At 42.3% G+C, this 17,209-nt stretch overlaps 1 protein-coding gene across 1 annotated transcript in view; it reads right to left on the bottom strand.

Annotated features, from left to right (window-relative positions):
• ccdc88b (coiled-coil domain containing 88B) overlaps positions 1-17,209 on the bottom strand; it is a 35,497-nt gene extending 18,288 nt beyond the window's left edge. Inside the window, exons 1-8 of the mRNA XM_036548342.1 lie at positions 16,983-17,209; positions 15,775-15,923; positions 8,872-8,980; positions 2,395-2,464; positions 1,534-1,592; positions 1,162-1,245; positions 650-790; positions 412-545 (exon numbers count right to left, since the gene is read on the bottom strand). Coding sequence (XP_036404235.1) covers positions 412-545; positions 650-790; positions 1,162-1,245; positions 1,534-1,592; positions 2,395-2,464; positions 8,872-8,980; positions 15,775-15,923; positions 16,983-17,060 — 824 coding nt within the window. The 5' untranslated portion in view covers positions 17,061-17,209. The remainder of the gene's footprint in view (positions 1-411; positions 546-649; positions 791-1,161; positions 1,246-1,533; positions 1,593-2,394; positions 2,465-8,871; positions 8,981-15,774; positions 15,924-16,982) is intronic.

Here is a 17,209-nt window from a genome sequence, read left to right as displayed (position 1 = left end):
GCTGTAGAGCTCAGCTTGTGCTCAACGCTGACTGACATTCCAGATTCCCCTGTATGGGCTGCCCAATGCCCATCCCCCCCATCCCAAATTTTGTGATGGGAAACCTTAAAAACACACAGTGTAATTGCCGTTTGATGACGTGAGAGTAATTTTATGTTAAGTACGTACCATTTTAGAAGGTGTACACGCGAGTATGATACTTTTTAGTGCCTTTGGTTTGAACACCTTCTCTGGTGTGCATGCAGCTCCTCAGTCAAAAGGTTGCCCATCTCTCATCTATGCCCAACATTTCCCCCTTACCTGCCCAATATTCACCACGTACCTGTTCTCCCTTCACCCCTCCCTCTCCCTTGGTGTTCCCCTGCCCCTTCCCCCGGTGTCTTCCTGTCCCTCTCCCCATCCCTCACTCACAGATCCTGCCTCAGCCGGCGCAGTTTGGCCCGGCAGTCAGCCAGCTGCACAGCCATGCCCTCGGGAACGCTCGGGGACGGCGTGTGGGGCATGTCCCCGACTGAATCGCGCTCCACACTCAGCTCTGCTATCCTCTGTGAGAAGGAGAGGGAGATGCAGACAAGGAGTATTGCATCAGTGTTGGAGCAGTACTGAGTCAGTGCTTTAGATGGTGTGAAGAGGATGCGGCTGTCCTCACCTCCAGGTGCGTGTCCCTCTGGGAGAGAAGGCCCTGGATGTGCTGGGCCATGGTGCTGAAGAGACCTTGCAGCTCTGATCCCTCCAGGGCACACAGTTCCTCCCACTGCAGGGGCAGCACATTGCTCAGGTCCTGAGTGATCTGGGGATTCACATGAGGCAGAACACAACACCAACTGTCCTCTTATTTCAGTCTATGGCTTAGAACCAGAGGTTTTCACCAGTCAAAAGGATTCAGTTGTAACGTTCATAGTAGACCTGCTGTCATTATTTTTTTCATGAAGATGGAGCTAAAGATGTAATCATTTCACCATACTGCCTTCATTCATGAAAATACTTGATATGGCACAGAAGACAGTGTTTAATAGGTGTCACAATAACATAACATGAGCATCAGTTAAAGTGTAACAGCAGACCCTGCTGAGAGGGAGCACTGACAGAGGAGGGGTGTTGGCTGCATTTCACCGTCAGGGGGGAGCTTTAAAGTAGGTGTCCCACCAGTGCAGTACCTACCTCCTGAATGCAGGTGGCGATGGCAGCTTGAGTCTCAATCTCAAGAGACTGTATTTGCTGAATGAACACCTCTTTCCTCTCACACTGTTGTGGATCAACCAATTACACACAGAGAGTCACAATTAATCATACTTGTTTCGTTTCAGCCAATCACACTTTCCTTTTTCTTTTATACTCTTACTACTCTGTGATTCACCCTGGATAACATCATCTGCTAAATGATAAAATCTAATGTGACATATATTATTGTGTTAGATTATTGTGTTGTGAGTGTGTGTGTGTGTGTGTGTGTGTGGGGGGGGGGGGGGGGGGGGGGGGTTGTAACAGTTTATTCATGTATGGGTACACTGTGAATGGTAGGTCTGCTCTCACCTGCACAGCACAGCCCAGCAGTAGCAGCAGCAGCCTGCGTAACTCCTCTACAGCTGCCTCTGGTTGTACACACAAACACAGACAGAGTTCACCATCATCAATAACAGTTATTCATTTACGTTTTAACCTTTACTTAACCAAAAAAGATCTGTTTCTACACTGATGACCCACAAGGTCGGTTTCAACAGTCAGGGGAGGGTTAACACTCCTGCTCATTAAATTAACAGCTTGCGATCTGAAACAACCACAGTGAATCAGGCCCTCGGCTTAACATATCATCCAGAAAATGATGCATCCCACAGCACAGTGTCCACATTACAGCACTGGGGCTTTGGCCTAATGTTTGATCCAGAGGGAAGACTGCCTCCTACTGGCACACCTGCAACACTCAAAGCAGCAAGCTGGGCTTCTCAGGAGGATGTAATCCAAGTATTAACCAAGCCCAGTCCTGCTTAGCTTCAGCCAACAGGCATGAGAGGGTGATTTATGATTCTGGAATACATTTGCAGATGTAGATGCACACACAAACAGAAAAACAGCAGGCAGTAGGAAACATGTGTGTCAGACTGAAACAGAGAATGAAAGAAGTAGTCTGAGATATGGGTGTAGCCCACTCAGCACATTCTGAGCTGGGAAGCTATGAACCTCCAGCTGTCAGTCAAGGAGACACCAACACAGAGAATCTGATGGAGATGAATGCAGATGCTCTGTAAGACTGATACATGCAGGTAAAGGCTCAGTGCACCTATGAAGCAGACAGTAGACTCACACAGCAGGTGATATCTATGAGGCAGGTCTCTGCAGAGGATGGACAGGCAGACCGATGTTGGAAGGACAGAGAGAGGTTAGTGGTGGTAATACCTGTGAGAGGGTCCCGTCCCAAAACAGCCACATTTGGGAGAGGCATCAGAAGCAACTGCTGGAGGTCCTCCTAATGGACACACACCAGTGCAGCAGTGAGCGAGAGAGAGACAGACAGACGGGGGGGGGGGGAGGAGAGAGAGAGAGAAGGCGAGAGACACAGAGAGAGAAGAAGAGAGAAAAAGAGTGAGAGAGAAGGATCGATAGAGAGCAGGAGAGAGAGAGGAAGGGGGCACAAGAGGTAGAGGGAGAGAAAGAGCTTAGTGACCACATCCTAGGAACTGAAAAAACCCAGCACACAAGTCAAATGAAGATTAGATACATGGTCACTGCAAGACAGGAGAGCTGAAGACAGAGAAAATTCATTTCAATCAACTTTACCAAAATTAAAAACACTTTCATAGCCATAGCCAGAAAGTGAGCAACCAATACAGACCAATAACACATATATTTTTAGACAGCTGATTACAATAGTTTTGTCTACAAACTACAATAGTTTCTTTTTACTATTATTACACGTTTATGCTGTGTTCATACCCACTGTTCTACTTGGTATGCCTTTGATTTATTGGTAAATATGTCTTTATCTTTCTATACTGTATGCAACCCTTTGGCAGTATTTACCATTTATTTTATTACTATTTAATTTTTATTTTTTTACTGTCATCACAGGACCAAAAAAAAATCCCAGTGGCTACGTCTGAGTGATATTTCAGAGTTTACAGTGTAAACATAAATCACCATGGAGTGCACCCCTAACAATACAAACCAGCCAACCCACGTCAGCAAATCCATGTGCATAAACATAAACATGTGCCTCACAGTTACAATAAAAAACCATGAAACTGTGAGGACAGGTTGTGCGTCTTGTACCCTTCAGCACCATGAGGCCTGGGGGCATGTTACCATTTAGGAAACTCCCCACCTGCTGCGGCCGCTTTGACACAGTGCAATAGCAGGGAGGCGGCAATCACACAGAGCTCCCTACCTCTGACACGCTAAAGGCAGTTATTTAAAAAAAAAGAAGACAAAGAAAGAGGAAGTTTAGGTATGCAACAGGAAGTGATGCGAGGGCAGGTTGTGGACGAGTTGCTGTGGAAACTGACACCACAAACAGAAAAGAGGGAGGGGCCGGCTGACTCATGATCAGAGCGCTGGAGTCGGGCTCCTTCAGTGCAGGAGTCTGTCAGTGTTAAAGACTGAAACCCATCAGTGCAAACTCCAGCTGACAGTTTTCACCCTAATCGATTTGATAGAACGAGCAGTGTGTGAGTCTCTTACTTGCAGAAGCTCAAATGCAATGTTTGTGGAAGAATTAAAATACCACAGCTGAACTCAATAAGTTTCACTTGATGCTAATACAGACATCAAGAACAAAACAAAGTGCACACCAAAAGGGTACTAGAATAGAATGACTAAGTATAAAGGTGTGAATTTGCTCTCGTTCCCAGTGGTGTGAGTGACCAGGAAGCTCAATGCAAGAAGTGAAACTAAAGACAATCTGCAAGTGCAGCATAGTGAGAGCAGCCACACAAACAAGGTACATAACTTTTCCTTGCAGGTTCCATTCAATAGCCCATTAATGGAAAAATCAAAATCTAAATGAACAATCAAAAAGAAGAGTGTTAGCCAATTGTTTTAATGCTGAATGACAAAATGCTAAAAACATCCATTAATGTATTAAGAGGATTATTGGTTGCTCCCTCCCTGTGACGGAGTGCCGTCACTACGGTTGAGTATGCGCTCTGACTGCAATACCAACGAGCCTGGCTCTTTGGTGTCGCGGTCAAAGTCGCATTGTGGGTACCCCATAGACCTGGGTTCGAGGCCGGGTGGGGTGACTGCTCTCGCCCTTCACTACAAATGGTGGGATGGCTTGCTGCGAGGCCATCGGAGGAGTGCCCAGTGTGTGAGCCGTATGAGGGACCCCCAGGTTCGGTTGACCCCAGTGTGTGAGGGACCCCAGAGATGGGTGAAGCACCAGTGAGTGGGGCACCCTGGGATGGGAGAAGTATGGTGGAGGAATGCGTGAGGGACGCCTTGGTGCATGAAGCGCATGGGTGTGCTTCCCAAAGGGGAGGGCAGTGTGACGGAGTTCCGTCACTACGGTTGAGAATGCACTCTGACTGCAATACCAACGAGCCTAGCTCTTTGGTGTCGTGGTCAAAGTCGCGTGGTGGATACCCCATAGACCCGGGTTCAAAACTGGGTGGGGTGACTGCTCTTGCCCTTCGTTACACTCCCATATCAGCCCCGGCTCTATATACTGGGAAACCTCTGTCCCATTCAAGACCTCACCGTCTGTAATTCAGCCTGGAATCAGACAGTAGTAATGCTGTGTAGAAAATCACTTATAAAGGAATGGAATCTGACCAGGCACCACCAGTGGGTGCATGGCACTTACCCCTTATGAGGGGCTCCCACAGTTTACTTGAAAATCTAGGAAAATTTCTCACAAAGTGGGAAGAATATCTCTGACATTTTAATGCTCATAATGGAAGCTATATTATGATTATTATGATCATTATGTTCACTATGATTATTATTATTAATAGTAGTGGTATCGTACACTCGTAATGCAAGGTCATAAACTCTAGGACAATACAGATAAACTGTTAATTTATTATTGTTTTACTCGCTTTATTATCTCTTACTTACTTGTCAACGTTACTTGCTTATTTTATATGCTTATTTTATGTATGTAGGTTTTTGTAAAAATAAGAAATCACATTGTGTAAACTTGTTTTTTGTATAAATTTTAATAAATCGTTGAATAAATTGTTGGGTTTAAAAAAACAAACTCTAAAAACAAAAACGTCAGCCATCGAGCAAACAAGCCTTGTGTAAAATATATATTTCTTTTCCTGATAGTATCCATGATTTTCAAATACTGGGGAGATATGGTCTCCCAGAGCAAGGGGAAGAATTTTTTAAATGATGATATGGGCTGCCATCAAGATAAAAAAGCTAAGCAATGAGAAGAGGGCTCTGGTAGAATGAAATCCAGGGACATGAAATGTATGCTCAGATTCTCCACCAGCCACCCAGCAGCAATGACAAACATGAACCCATAATGTTTAAGCATCCTCACTCAGCTATCTCAAGAAGCAGACACTCAGTGCTGTGAACAGTTATAGCTGGATTGCCCATTCAATAGCAAAACATTATTATTTTTTAAACTTAAAACTTACAAAGTAATTCATATTAGGCAAACAGTGCCAAGAGTATCACATTTACTGCTGATTCAATTTAAACCACATTGCACTGCTCTCAAACAAGCTTATCCTTTCGAGGCTTCTGCAGCAAGACTGTTAACCCTTTCCCGCTTTGGTTTCATTTGCCATAATCGCACCTCGCAGCTATATTCAGTGCATTGTAGTTCAATGGGAAATGACGTCATTGATCTAAATGAAGATATCCACCCACTTCTGAACCTCAGTGGAACGCTCCTAGAGTCAATATTGCTGAACGCCTTGCACATGAGAATTTGCTAAATAACCTCTCTCCTCCTCAGCTGATGTGTGGTCAGTGGTATGGCACAAAATGGCTGCTGTGTGCAGGTGGCAGCACACATTAGAGGTGGTTGAGGTGAGTCACCCCCTTCACTGTGAAGTGCTTTGAGAACTCTGAACAGCTGAAAAGCACTATATTGACGTAATCCATTATTATTATTATTATTATTATTACTACTGCTACTACTAAATAGAATGACTGCAGCAGAAAATGTATGAGGTAAAAATCCAGGACAGTTTCCCTCTGCTATGTTATTAATGTACTTGCTAGGAACTGTTGTGTTACAATGCAGTGAAATTAGGCGGTGAGGCCACAATGTCCTGCTGCCAGGTGTAGCCCTGGTAACAGCACCTGACTGATGGACTGTTGCACCTTTCTACTCTACATTCATGCACTTTGACTAACGCCATCATACCAAAAATCATGGGACACCCCCTATGATTGCAGGGAAATGGGTGTGACTACGAGTTCATTGAGGAGAACAGCATTAGAGCATTGCAGTGGCCAGAAAATAACCCTCAGCTCAACCTGACAGAACATCTTTGGGATGAACTAGAATGCAGAATTAGGAAAAAACCAAGATGGTCATCTTCAGTAGTAGAGCTTACTAATACTGTACTGGAGCACAATACCACTGGCTCCCTGCCAAAAATTAGTAGACATCCCTCTGCAACACATTGAAGCAGTCATTAAGGCCAAAGGTGGGCCAACAGTGTTTTATTCATAAAACACCCATATCCTGTGTCCCACTTTTGGCTGGGTTGTGTGTGTGATAGTGGATTTATCTAGTGTACAGAACTAGCAGCAGTACAGATGTGGGATGTAGGTATATGGCAAAATTATTTTGGAAGAAAAAGCTACCTATACCTTTGTACACAATTACCTGTCAACAAAAGCCCCATCACACAATAATTTTATTTTCTTCTGCATCATACATGCAGAAGGACACCACCATGTAATGTGGCACAATGGTGAAATGAACCAATCAGGATGACAGGGAAGTGGTTTGCTGATTATCTCATTTTGCTTTATTCCAATCACACTAGATTGCTCAATCGGTGCTATGCTGCTGAATTCTGTCATCTGACACTTTGCTACCGTGTTACTTCAGGGCCATGGGTTAGACGAGCCACACCACTTCCCCAGCTGGGGTAGCAACACATCAAAAGCACAAAACTAGACCTGTCCCTCACTCTCACACCATTACCATTTTGCTTAGCAGACACAATCAGATTAGCTTTCATAACTTGCAATTTCTCCATGCCATCCTTCTGTAATGCAGATGCAATTTGGGTTAAATACACTGCAATAGGGTACCAAAGCAGTGGCCTACCAAACTGAACCAAACACACTGGGGATACGAGGCCTGCTCCTTAACCACTACACCACACTGCTGCTTCCGCGGGTGTACCCTGCTAAGCACTGAAGTTATCCCCTGGATCATCTACTCTGACCCATTCTCTCTTCTTCAACCTTGACCCCTTGATTCTGGGCTGGGTTACTGGGTTTTTGTGCCATTTTCTGTCAACTGAACAGAAGCAGACATTTTTATATATCTAAGCATTTAGCATCATTAATGGGCAAGATCTAAAAGTGAGAATTCACTTCTGCAGTCTTAACGAACAATATCCTTTACAGTTTCAGTCTATTCACACTGGCAAACTCAACACATCATCAAGGATTATCATCAAAAACAGTACATCATATAAAAACAATAAGTTCAGTTAGGGAAGGGTTTCATTGGATGGATTGAAAATCATATGAATAAATGTTGGCAAATTTCCTTCAAGACTGAATAACAGTCTTTCTGTTTTGAAGCCCAAATCCACAGATGCTTCTAAATGTTGAAATCCAGTGGAGGTGATGTCCAGTTCTGAACAGACTCAAAAGACAGACCCAATTTATATTGCCTGTCTTAAATGGCTTAATGTAAACCTGACACCAGCTATGACTCACTATTGGTGCCTGCAATGCTGAGTATCATGCACAGAGGAGCAGAGTGCATTTCTTACACCTATGGTGTAGAAATGCACTCTGCACTCTGCTCCAGACTAGAAAGCCACAGGACTGTTTTTTTTTATTTGTTCAAGGCACTCCAGCCAAAGCAGATAAATTAGCACACCTCTGCAAGACTGCTATCCATCTCTTCCTCTGTTGCCTCTACCAGTCCCTCCTTCACCACTAACCATTTCCTCCTTCTCTCCCTCCATCAGCACTCAAGACTCTCTCCACCTCTCCATCATCAGTGACCATTTACTCCGTCTCTCTTCCTTACTTCCTTCCTCACTCCATCGTCATTCATTTCTTCTATCACCTCTTTCTCACATCATTCCTTCATGCCCTTCATCCCTCCATCACCTGTCAACATTCTTTCTATCTCTCCATCATCATTTATTACTCATCACTCCCTCCCTGTTTACTCTCAGCTGCTCAGGTGTGGTCAATGAGTCTGTGTTTTATTTCTGTCACTCTCTCAGATTCAGATTCAAATTTACATTTACTCTTTTGGCTATTCATTAATTTGGCTATTCATATATTTACTCTTTTGGCTATTCATTAAAGCTCAAATGACCTTTATTAGCATGAGGTTTCTGTGTGCAAAAATGAACAAGATGTAGTGAAACATTACAAAGTACTACTAATAATAATTAGTCTCGCCCTCTTTCCATCATCATTATCTGTCTCCCCCCCTCGCTCTTTCTCTCTCTCCATCAACATTCTCTCTCTGGGTCTGTCCCTCCTTCTCGCTCACTGTCTCTCTCTCTCTCTATCATCACTCTCAGCTCTTTCCCTCCTGCTCTCTCACTGTCTCTCTGTCTCTCTCTCTCTCTCTATCGTCACTCTCTCTCAGCTCTCTCCCTCCTGCTCTCTCACTGTCTCTCTGTCTATCTCCCTCTCTCCCTCCACTCTCTCATTGTCTCTCTGTTTTTCTCTCCATCATCACCTGCTCTCCCTATACCTCACCTGATAGAATGACCTCAGGTGTCGGTTCAGGACAGAGAAGTTTTGGACCCTCAGCACCTCGTCGTTGCTCTCATTTTGGAAGATCTGCTCCACCTTTGGGTTTGGATCTCTGGAGAGACAAAGAAAGAGGCTCCATTCACAGAACAGACAGTACGATCAACCTCAGTCATTTTGTTTTATAAGCCACTGATTGCTTCATCATTACCAATCATTCAGTTCTCCAGGATTTACTTATATCATTGACATGAAAACATTTCTCAATGGATTGTGTTACTTACAATGTCATAATTCATCCCCCACGCATGTACTGTATTTCATAATAAGACATTGCAATGGTTTATAAATGTTTATATACAGAGCGCAATAAAATGTCAGGTAGATAAACTAATACTAACAAACTAACTTGAGTCTTTAAGTCACCTATAGGCCTGCATGGAAAGCACCTATCAAATTTAACCAACATCAATTGATTGATATGCTCCTCTTTCATGGATTGGTGTGCTCTTCATACGTGGCCATAACATAGACAGACAGTATCCACTGAAAGATAGCAATCAATGATCACATTTTTGTTTTGTGAGATGACCTGGGGAGCAGCTTTGCGGCATCCTCTCAAAGTTCTGTTAGGGCTAGTTTTGTTGCACAGCTGCAACACACTTGATGATAGATCTGACAGTAGTTGACGGTAGTTTAAGGGGAACTCAAAGGGGGGGATCAAGATAAAACATCTCATGTTTACTAAAATATTGCCAAAGTGAAATATTTAACCTTCATGACTAAGGACACAGTTCACTCAGACCTGCCCCACCAACTGATCCACAGCCAGGATGATCATGATGTAACTGACGTCGAGGCAGCCCTGAGAGGATGCTGTCAGGTAATAGTTGAGAGTAAGCCGCTGTAGTTCTAGTCACACCACCAACCTGGAAAAACCTTGGTCACTTATGTATTTGTAACACATCGTATTTGGTCCAATGTACAAATGTGGATGCAATCATGGTGATCTTCACCTGTTTCTGCCACTGTGATTGTGATCATTAAAGCCTGGGGTAAAAGAATACCTGAAAATGTGGAGGGGAATTTGGATACTGAGGATAAGAACATGGATGTTCAGGGTCACCAGACACTGTAGTGTGCACCAGTCAGCAGCATCACACCTGCAGTTTTAACATATTCTGACATTCATCTGGTAATGCAGAATGACCAGCCCCCTAGCCCAAATTTGATACACTGATGCTGTACAGAGCAGCCATACGTCCCCACTGCTGCACAAGATCAGCATAACCCACTGAGGAGTCTCCAAGATCAGCATAACCCACTGAGGAGTCTCCAAGATTAGCGTATCCCACTGAGGAGTCTCCAAGATCAGTGCATACCACTGAAGAGTCTCCATGACCAGTGTAACACATATCAATGATGGATTGCCATCTGTTTTATTCTAGACTCACATGCTTTGACCACCTCCATCCTAACAAAAGTCAAAAGGTATCCTCTTGCATCCCAAAGTGCCACAGAGACACCTGAATATGGAAGTAGCCAAATCAGCCACTGCTTGGTAAGGCAGCTGTTCTAGACTGAAGGCCTACAATGCATAATTAAAACTGTATTTTACCAGGGTCTATTATGAACAAATTCACATTTTGAATGACCACCTGACAAATAACAAAAAGGACTTGGGATAGGACAGTGTTCCAACAATTCGTGACAATAAACATATGACAACATACAGGGTTGCACAAGGTAGATGATAAACATCACAAATTATCTTTGCAAATGTCAGTTAAAAAGGAATTTGCAGAACCAATAAAAACAGATACAGAGCTAACAGCCTAAGTCTAAACAGTCCTGTAGAAGATTGCAGTCCCTAGCAGCAGAGTAGTGAAGTAAGTGGGCGCTGAATGACCCACACCAGGCCAAGCCACTGGATGTGAGGCCATCCCAGCAGAAACCTGCCTGGTACACATTAACTCAGTGACAAGTCATGGTATGACACAGCTGGCGGAGAACGCTCCGTATGAATGGGGAGGGGTATTACCCACATTGTGCTGCACAAGCGTGCCGTTTTAGAGATGGGAGTGCAGTGCTCTGGCTGGCGGAGATCACAGTTCGAATTACTGACGGCTCCTTGACTGCATCAAGCTGTAGAGGCAGGGTTGTCACCCCTGATGTTACAACTTTGTTTAAAACCCCCTCAAATATAAGCATGTCAACACACAGCCACATTTCCCATTCAGCTGACTGTTGCCCTCCAACAATATGTGTGTGATGGACAGGTCATGACTCTCACTTTATAGCAACCCAACAGAGAGCCTCTGGAATGACACTAACCAGATCCGGAAAAGACCCACAATCAGGTATGCCTGTGTATACTCTCCCAGTGGCAAACAGGGGATACTTGAGATGTTGAACTCATCCTCTGAAAAAAATGAGTCTGTTGGTTTTTTATCTCCTTTGATTTGACATTATTGATTTTGACATTTGATTATGGGTTGGAAATTAGGACTTCATTAGTTCCCCTGCATTATGTGCAATACAAAATTAAATAACTCTGTTCTGTTCTTGTTCAGTAACAATTTATACATGTTGTTTGCAGCCAACAGAGAATTCAGGGACTTCCATTCAGGTTTCATGTTCATGGAATTGTCTGTTGTAATGGACACAGTCTCCAAGGGTAGTAGCCAGAAGCTTCCTTGAACATCAGACTTTGTGGTACTTCTGTGTATGAAATCTTTTTCCTGCTGATTTGAGAAGTCAGTATTCCATGTTACACTATTTCAGCATCAGGCAGACTAGGCATTACATGAATCATCTCACCACCCTGAGGGCTGAGTGTCATTGGGAGCGTCCCACTACACATCTGAGATGGACTGCTTCTCAGCCATCACAGGCAACAGCTGGGGAGAGCAGGGTGGGAGCAGGGGTGACAGTGACATTCTGAATTCTTTGTATAAATCTGTTAGCATAGCTAAGCAAAAAGCAAAATTACATGCGTTACCATATTAGTGGTAAAGAGCAGGGCTCCAAACCAAAAGGTTGCTGGATCGATTGTCCACTGGGGCACTGTTGTTGCATCCTTGAGCAAGGCCTTTAACCCACAATTGCCTCAGTAAATATCCAGCTGTACAAATGCATTAAATTTTAACCTAAATTAGTTACTCTGGAAAAGAAGTGGAAAATGTGATAAAACAGAATTTAAACTGCTGTACAAAATTGTCTTGTACTGTTTATCTGCTAAATGACAAAAATGTAATGTAAATGTTCAGTTTCTATCATGGAAAATGACAGAGAACTTGCTTTTATTAACAAAGGTGTGAAGGCAAGGCACTGCACCAATAGCCCACAGCATAAGGCAGGGCTGCCCTGCACCACTGCCCTGCGCCACTGCAGAAACCACTGGATCTTCCAGTCTAGGCCAGTCTTGCAGCCACACAACACGAATCAAAACTGCATCATAAGCAATCACTAGTTATGATGTTCATTACACACCTTTTTTTTTTGCAATATTGCGTGCACATACCAAAGAACATTTGGGGTGTTGAATGGAAGTGTTTGACCTGGTGTGATGTCGTGAGTCTTACAATGTAACTCTCATGCAGACATGCTTGTTTTCTGGGAGAAAATCTGGGATCGCTTAAGACAGGTGGCTAATTTAATACAGTTGAAACATGAGAGTGCTTACAGAATTTGGAGCTGTGAGGAACATGCCTGCAAAGCTGTGAGTGCATCAGTGAGTACAGTGTCCCTTTGTCTTTTCCCTTTAACATCTCCATTAACATTCTCATAAACACTTCTACTCTCAGTGCAGGATTCACATTCATTTTTTAATGTCAGATGTCCACTGCTGCCTTGTGTATGATCTATGTTCATGTTTTAAAATGTGCACAAAACAAATCCACCCATAGCTGTGTAACCCTGCTGGTCATTTCTCTACATCTTCTATTTGCTTTTTGACAGTGTGCTTCCCTGTCAACCCCGTGATCCATTCTTAGGGAGAACTCAGTTTGTCTTAATTGGCTTTCATATTAATTTCACACTAACCACTCACTGATAAGATTACCTGGCTAATTACTTCCCCTCTGGAAGCTACCGAGATGCCAGCTGGTGTAATGATAGATGGACTGCATGTTAACATCTGATTCTAACGGCTCTAAGGGTAGAGAACCGCATTTGTTACAACTCCTTATGAAAATATGCATGCTTGCTTTGTTGTCATGCATCCACTTAAGAGTTCACATTTACTCCCACAACAGGTGCATACAAGGAAGGATAACTGCCCTTGAGAGCACCTACAAACCTGGAGTCATTGAATGTGCAAATTTCTCTCAGAATCTCATTTTCAGCCAATTTAGAAGACCGAGCTAATGGGCAGGACTGCTGACAATGAATGAAGAAGGAGTTCTCAACTCAACTAAATGTGCCAGAGGCTGCCTCTACCAGATTCCTATATTCTCCCACTAACACTGCACATATGATACGCTGGCCATGTACTCGCTTGTGATTTTTAAATGGAGTAGCATGTCATAGCTATTGAGCCTACAAGAAAGCCTGCTTATAGCTTCAACTTTGACATAACAATGGCTATTGAGAGTTAAGCAGGAGTGTGGTACAATTCTTAAAATCCAGCACGTGAACACTAAAATTATACATTGCCTTAACAGTTTCAATCTTAGTGTTTCTTGGGTGTTTTATGAACACCTAAACAAGCTGGACATGCATTTCGAGAAAGGCTTATGCTGTTAATCACACACATATATGCTGGTTTCAAGATCCAAGCTAGTGAAACTAACAGCCAATGAAAAAGGATGATATGGTCACATGCTCTGGAAGCTGGCAGACACATAAGACAGAGGTAGGAGATGAAAGGCTGACGAGTGTTTACTTGCGCCATCCACAGAGGCCTCGCTTCCCCAGAGAACCATGGAAGTACAACGGAGCTGGTGAGGAAAAGCCAGGAGGCCTTATAAAAGTGATAGGGGCCTGTATACATCACGGGGCTTGGTCTTTGCTCTAAAACTCCACTAACAAGAAAATGGCAAGCTTGTTTTAGTACCCTTATAGTGGCATGCTGAGGCAATAATCCATTCTACCCCCAAAGCATTGATTCTAACCATCCCAAAGTAGCCAACTCATGTAGTGTGTCAAGTACACTCATAGCACACTCATTTGCAGTTTGCACAGTCTAGGCATTAATTATAACCAGGGTTGGGAGGGTTACTATAAAAATGTATTCCAATACAATTACTAATTACCCGTTAAAAAAATGTAATCAGTAACCTAATCCAAGTATCACAATATTAAAGTAATGTAACTTGATTACTTTCTGTTACTTTTGGAATGGATGTGCTGGTGAAATTGTTTAGCCTAATATAATGTTTTATGTTCGTTGTTAGGTTTATTAATTGTTTGTCCAGGTATTCCTTCCTTTGTTATGCGCGAATGCGTGTTTAGATTAATAGTAGTAACTATGCGCAGTTACTAAGTATAATGTTAATTTATTTGGTAGCTAGCTAGCTAGCTAGCTAACAGTACTAATGTTGTCAGAACAGGTTGGTTGCAGTGTCTGTGGTAAAATCAACTATTTGGTCAGAAGAGATGTGATGAGGCTGTATTAGTTTGATAGCTAGCTAGACAGCTATTAGTAATATGACAGTTGAGGAAAGTGCGTGAAAGCCAAATTAGCTAGCAAGTCATCTAGCTTTCTGCGTTTTTTTATTGTAGCTAGCTAGCTATGTGTTTTTTTGCAAGGTGATATTTGTATTTGTCAGCAGAATGTGATAATAGCTAGCTAGTTATGTTTATTGTTTTGTTTGTATTGCAGTTAGCTAGCTAGATTACAAAGCTAGATTTGTCTTTGTAAGGTGGTATTTGCACTTTTCAGTTGAATGTGCAAGTAGCTAGCTAGCTAATTTGGCTTTCACACACTTTACTAACTATCAAACCAATACAGCTTCATCATGTCTCTTCTGAACAAATAGTTAATCTTAACATTCGTACTCATACAAGCCAACATATTCACTTCCAATCTTAAGTACCGTTTGCTGGCTAGCTAGCATTTAACGTTAAGATTTTTCCAGTCTGTGGCTTTGTGTTTTTACCCACACACCATCCCGTCACCAGCATCACCACCTACAGTCCCAAAATATTTTTCAGTAGTAGTAGTATTAACGTTAATTTAACTTTAGCTAACTGGATTCTGTGTAGTTAACGTTAGCGGTTGGTCCTACCTATATATGTTTCTTTAAATTAGATGTAGAGTCCTTGGATGATGATAGCATTTTCACAGCTGTAAGGCATAACTTGCACTGTACTGTGATGATGTTCCCCTTTTCTGCTTTAAAGACAAAGTAATGGCGAAATTTCCACCCATTGAGAGCATTTTTTTTTCACTAGAGGCCATGGTAATGAATTGGCAACTGTAAGACTATGACTATGGTTTCACTGGAGACCAGAGTGGTGTTGTGAGACTCGTGAAATGTTGTAATGTGTGCACATGTGCATGGTAGTATATCGTTCTTTATTTTAAAATGTATTTTAAAATTGTAATCCTATAATAATCCCCATTGTAATCCTATAATAATTGTAAAATTGTAATCCTATAATAATCCCCATTTTTACTAAATGTGTCTTTTTTTTCTGTAACTGTAACAGAATACAGTTACCTTTTTTTGCATCTTAATTACATAACGCCATTACATGTATTCCGTTCCTCCCCAAGCCTGATTATAACATACTTTATCTCATTTCAGTTTAGTGTTGACCAAGGATTCTGAGGTTTTTGTTACTTTAACTCTTTAAATGACAAGAATTTTTAAATGTGAAAGGATTGAGTGTGAGCATTACAGTCAAATTTTTCTAATTAATGCATCCCCAACAGAAGTATTGGCAGAGTAACCTGTCACTCACATTATTCTCATGACTTTGTTGAGAAAGATTCCATTTGTCAGACGCAGGTACCGGCCCTGGGACTGCTGGGAGTTGGAATTCACTTCCAGGTACTCGGTGGACAGTGGCCCATCCCCTTCTCCATCAATTACACTGTCAAAGAGATGCACCTGGGGGAGGAAAAGACAACATGATGGGTGGTGAAGCCAAGTGGAGTAAAACACATTGAAATAACAGCAATCAAGCAACTGGATGCATTGAGGATACTTGAACTGCATTTGAGACCGCAAGGTCAATATAAGGTCATTTGCCCCAAGTAACTTGACCTTTAATCCCATTATAAACATCTGAAATCAGGATGACTTCCGAATATAAAAGGGTAAATTTGTTACTTCAAGGTCAGAGAGTAGACAGAAGAAGCTGAGAGAAGTCAGGGAAAACAGGAGGTCAATGCAAAAAGCATGCCATGGAAACAGAAAGTGAGATCTGCTGGGGTTTTATGTGCTGCTACCAGAAAGACTGGTCCTCTTAAATTCAATTCAATTCGATTTTATTTGTATAGCGCTTTTTACAACACAAGTTGTCACAAAGCAGCTTTACATTGTTCCCAGGCCTGAGACCCCCTGAGAGCAAGCCTAAGGCGACAGTGGCAAGGAAAAACTCCCTAATTAACAGGAAGAAACCTTGAGCAGAACCCAGCTCAGAGAGGGAGCCCATCTGCGTCTGGCCGGCACTGGGCAGATAGAGTTAGAGAGAAAACAAAGCTGTACAATGTACTTTAAAACAATATACTTAAAGAAGATAAGAAGAGAATGGAGTCGGTAAGGGACACATTTCAGCGATGAGGAAAAATAACGACATATATACCAAGGAAGGGAACACTTCAAGGGGAACTACCAAAAAGCAGAAGTCTTTTTTTAACAGCAGGGATCATTGTAGTCCAACTTTTAAGTATTTATACTCCATTTTTATTGGTTGTGTACACATTAAGTTCTATTGTGCTGGAAGTCTGCTAAGTGCATTTAATGTAATGTGTTTAAGGAAAGTATGGATGTCAATTTCTAATATCTAAAGGTAGCCCTCACTTAAACTTAAAAACTATATATAGAACAATAAACAGCACTTTAAAATGAGAAAATATGGTTATGTTCTACAGCACCATTATAACCTTCAGATTTATTTGACATAATTATTCGGATTTGGAATTAATCAAACACATAGCTACCTACCCAGGTCACAAGCTCATTCCTCATGAACTCCTCGAGAATGTCCGAAAAATGAGCATCCATCTTTGTCACGCGCTCCATATGCGGTTCTCTTTTTTATACAATACAGTAGCGAAAATGTTCTAATGTTCTTCTCATTAATGAATCTTCGATTAATAAAACGTTATAAGAAATGACAAAGTATAAAAAGAAAATCTTGATGTTTGTCATGAGGGTGGCATGTTAGTCCC

Source organism: Megalops cyprinoides, chromosome 16 (genome assembly GCF_013368585.1).
Source record: "Megalops cyprinoides isolate fMegCyp1 chromosome 16, fMegCyp1.pri, whole genome shotgun sequence".
NCBI classification, from domain to species: domain Eukaryota; kingdom Metazoa; phylum Chordata; class Actinopteri; order Elopiformes; family Megalopidae; genus Megalops; species Megalops cyprinoides.
This window is presented reverse-complemented; position numbering and strand designations above follow the sequence as displayed.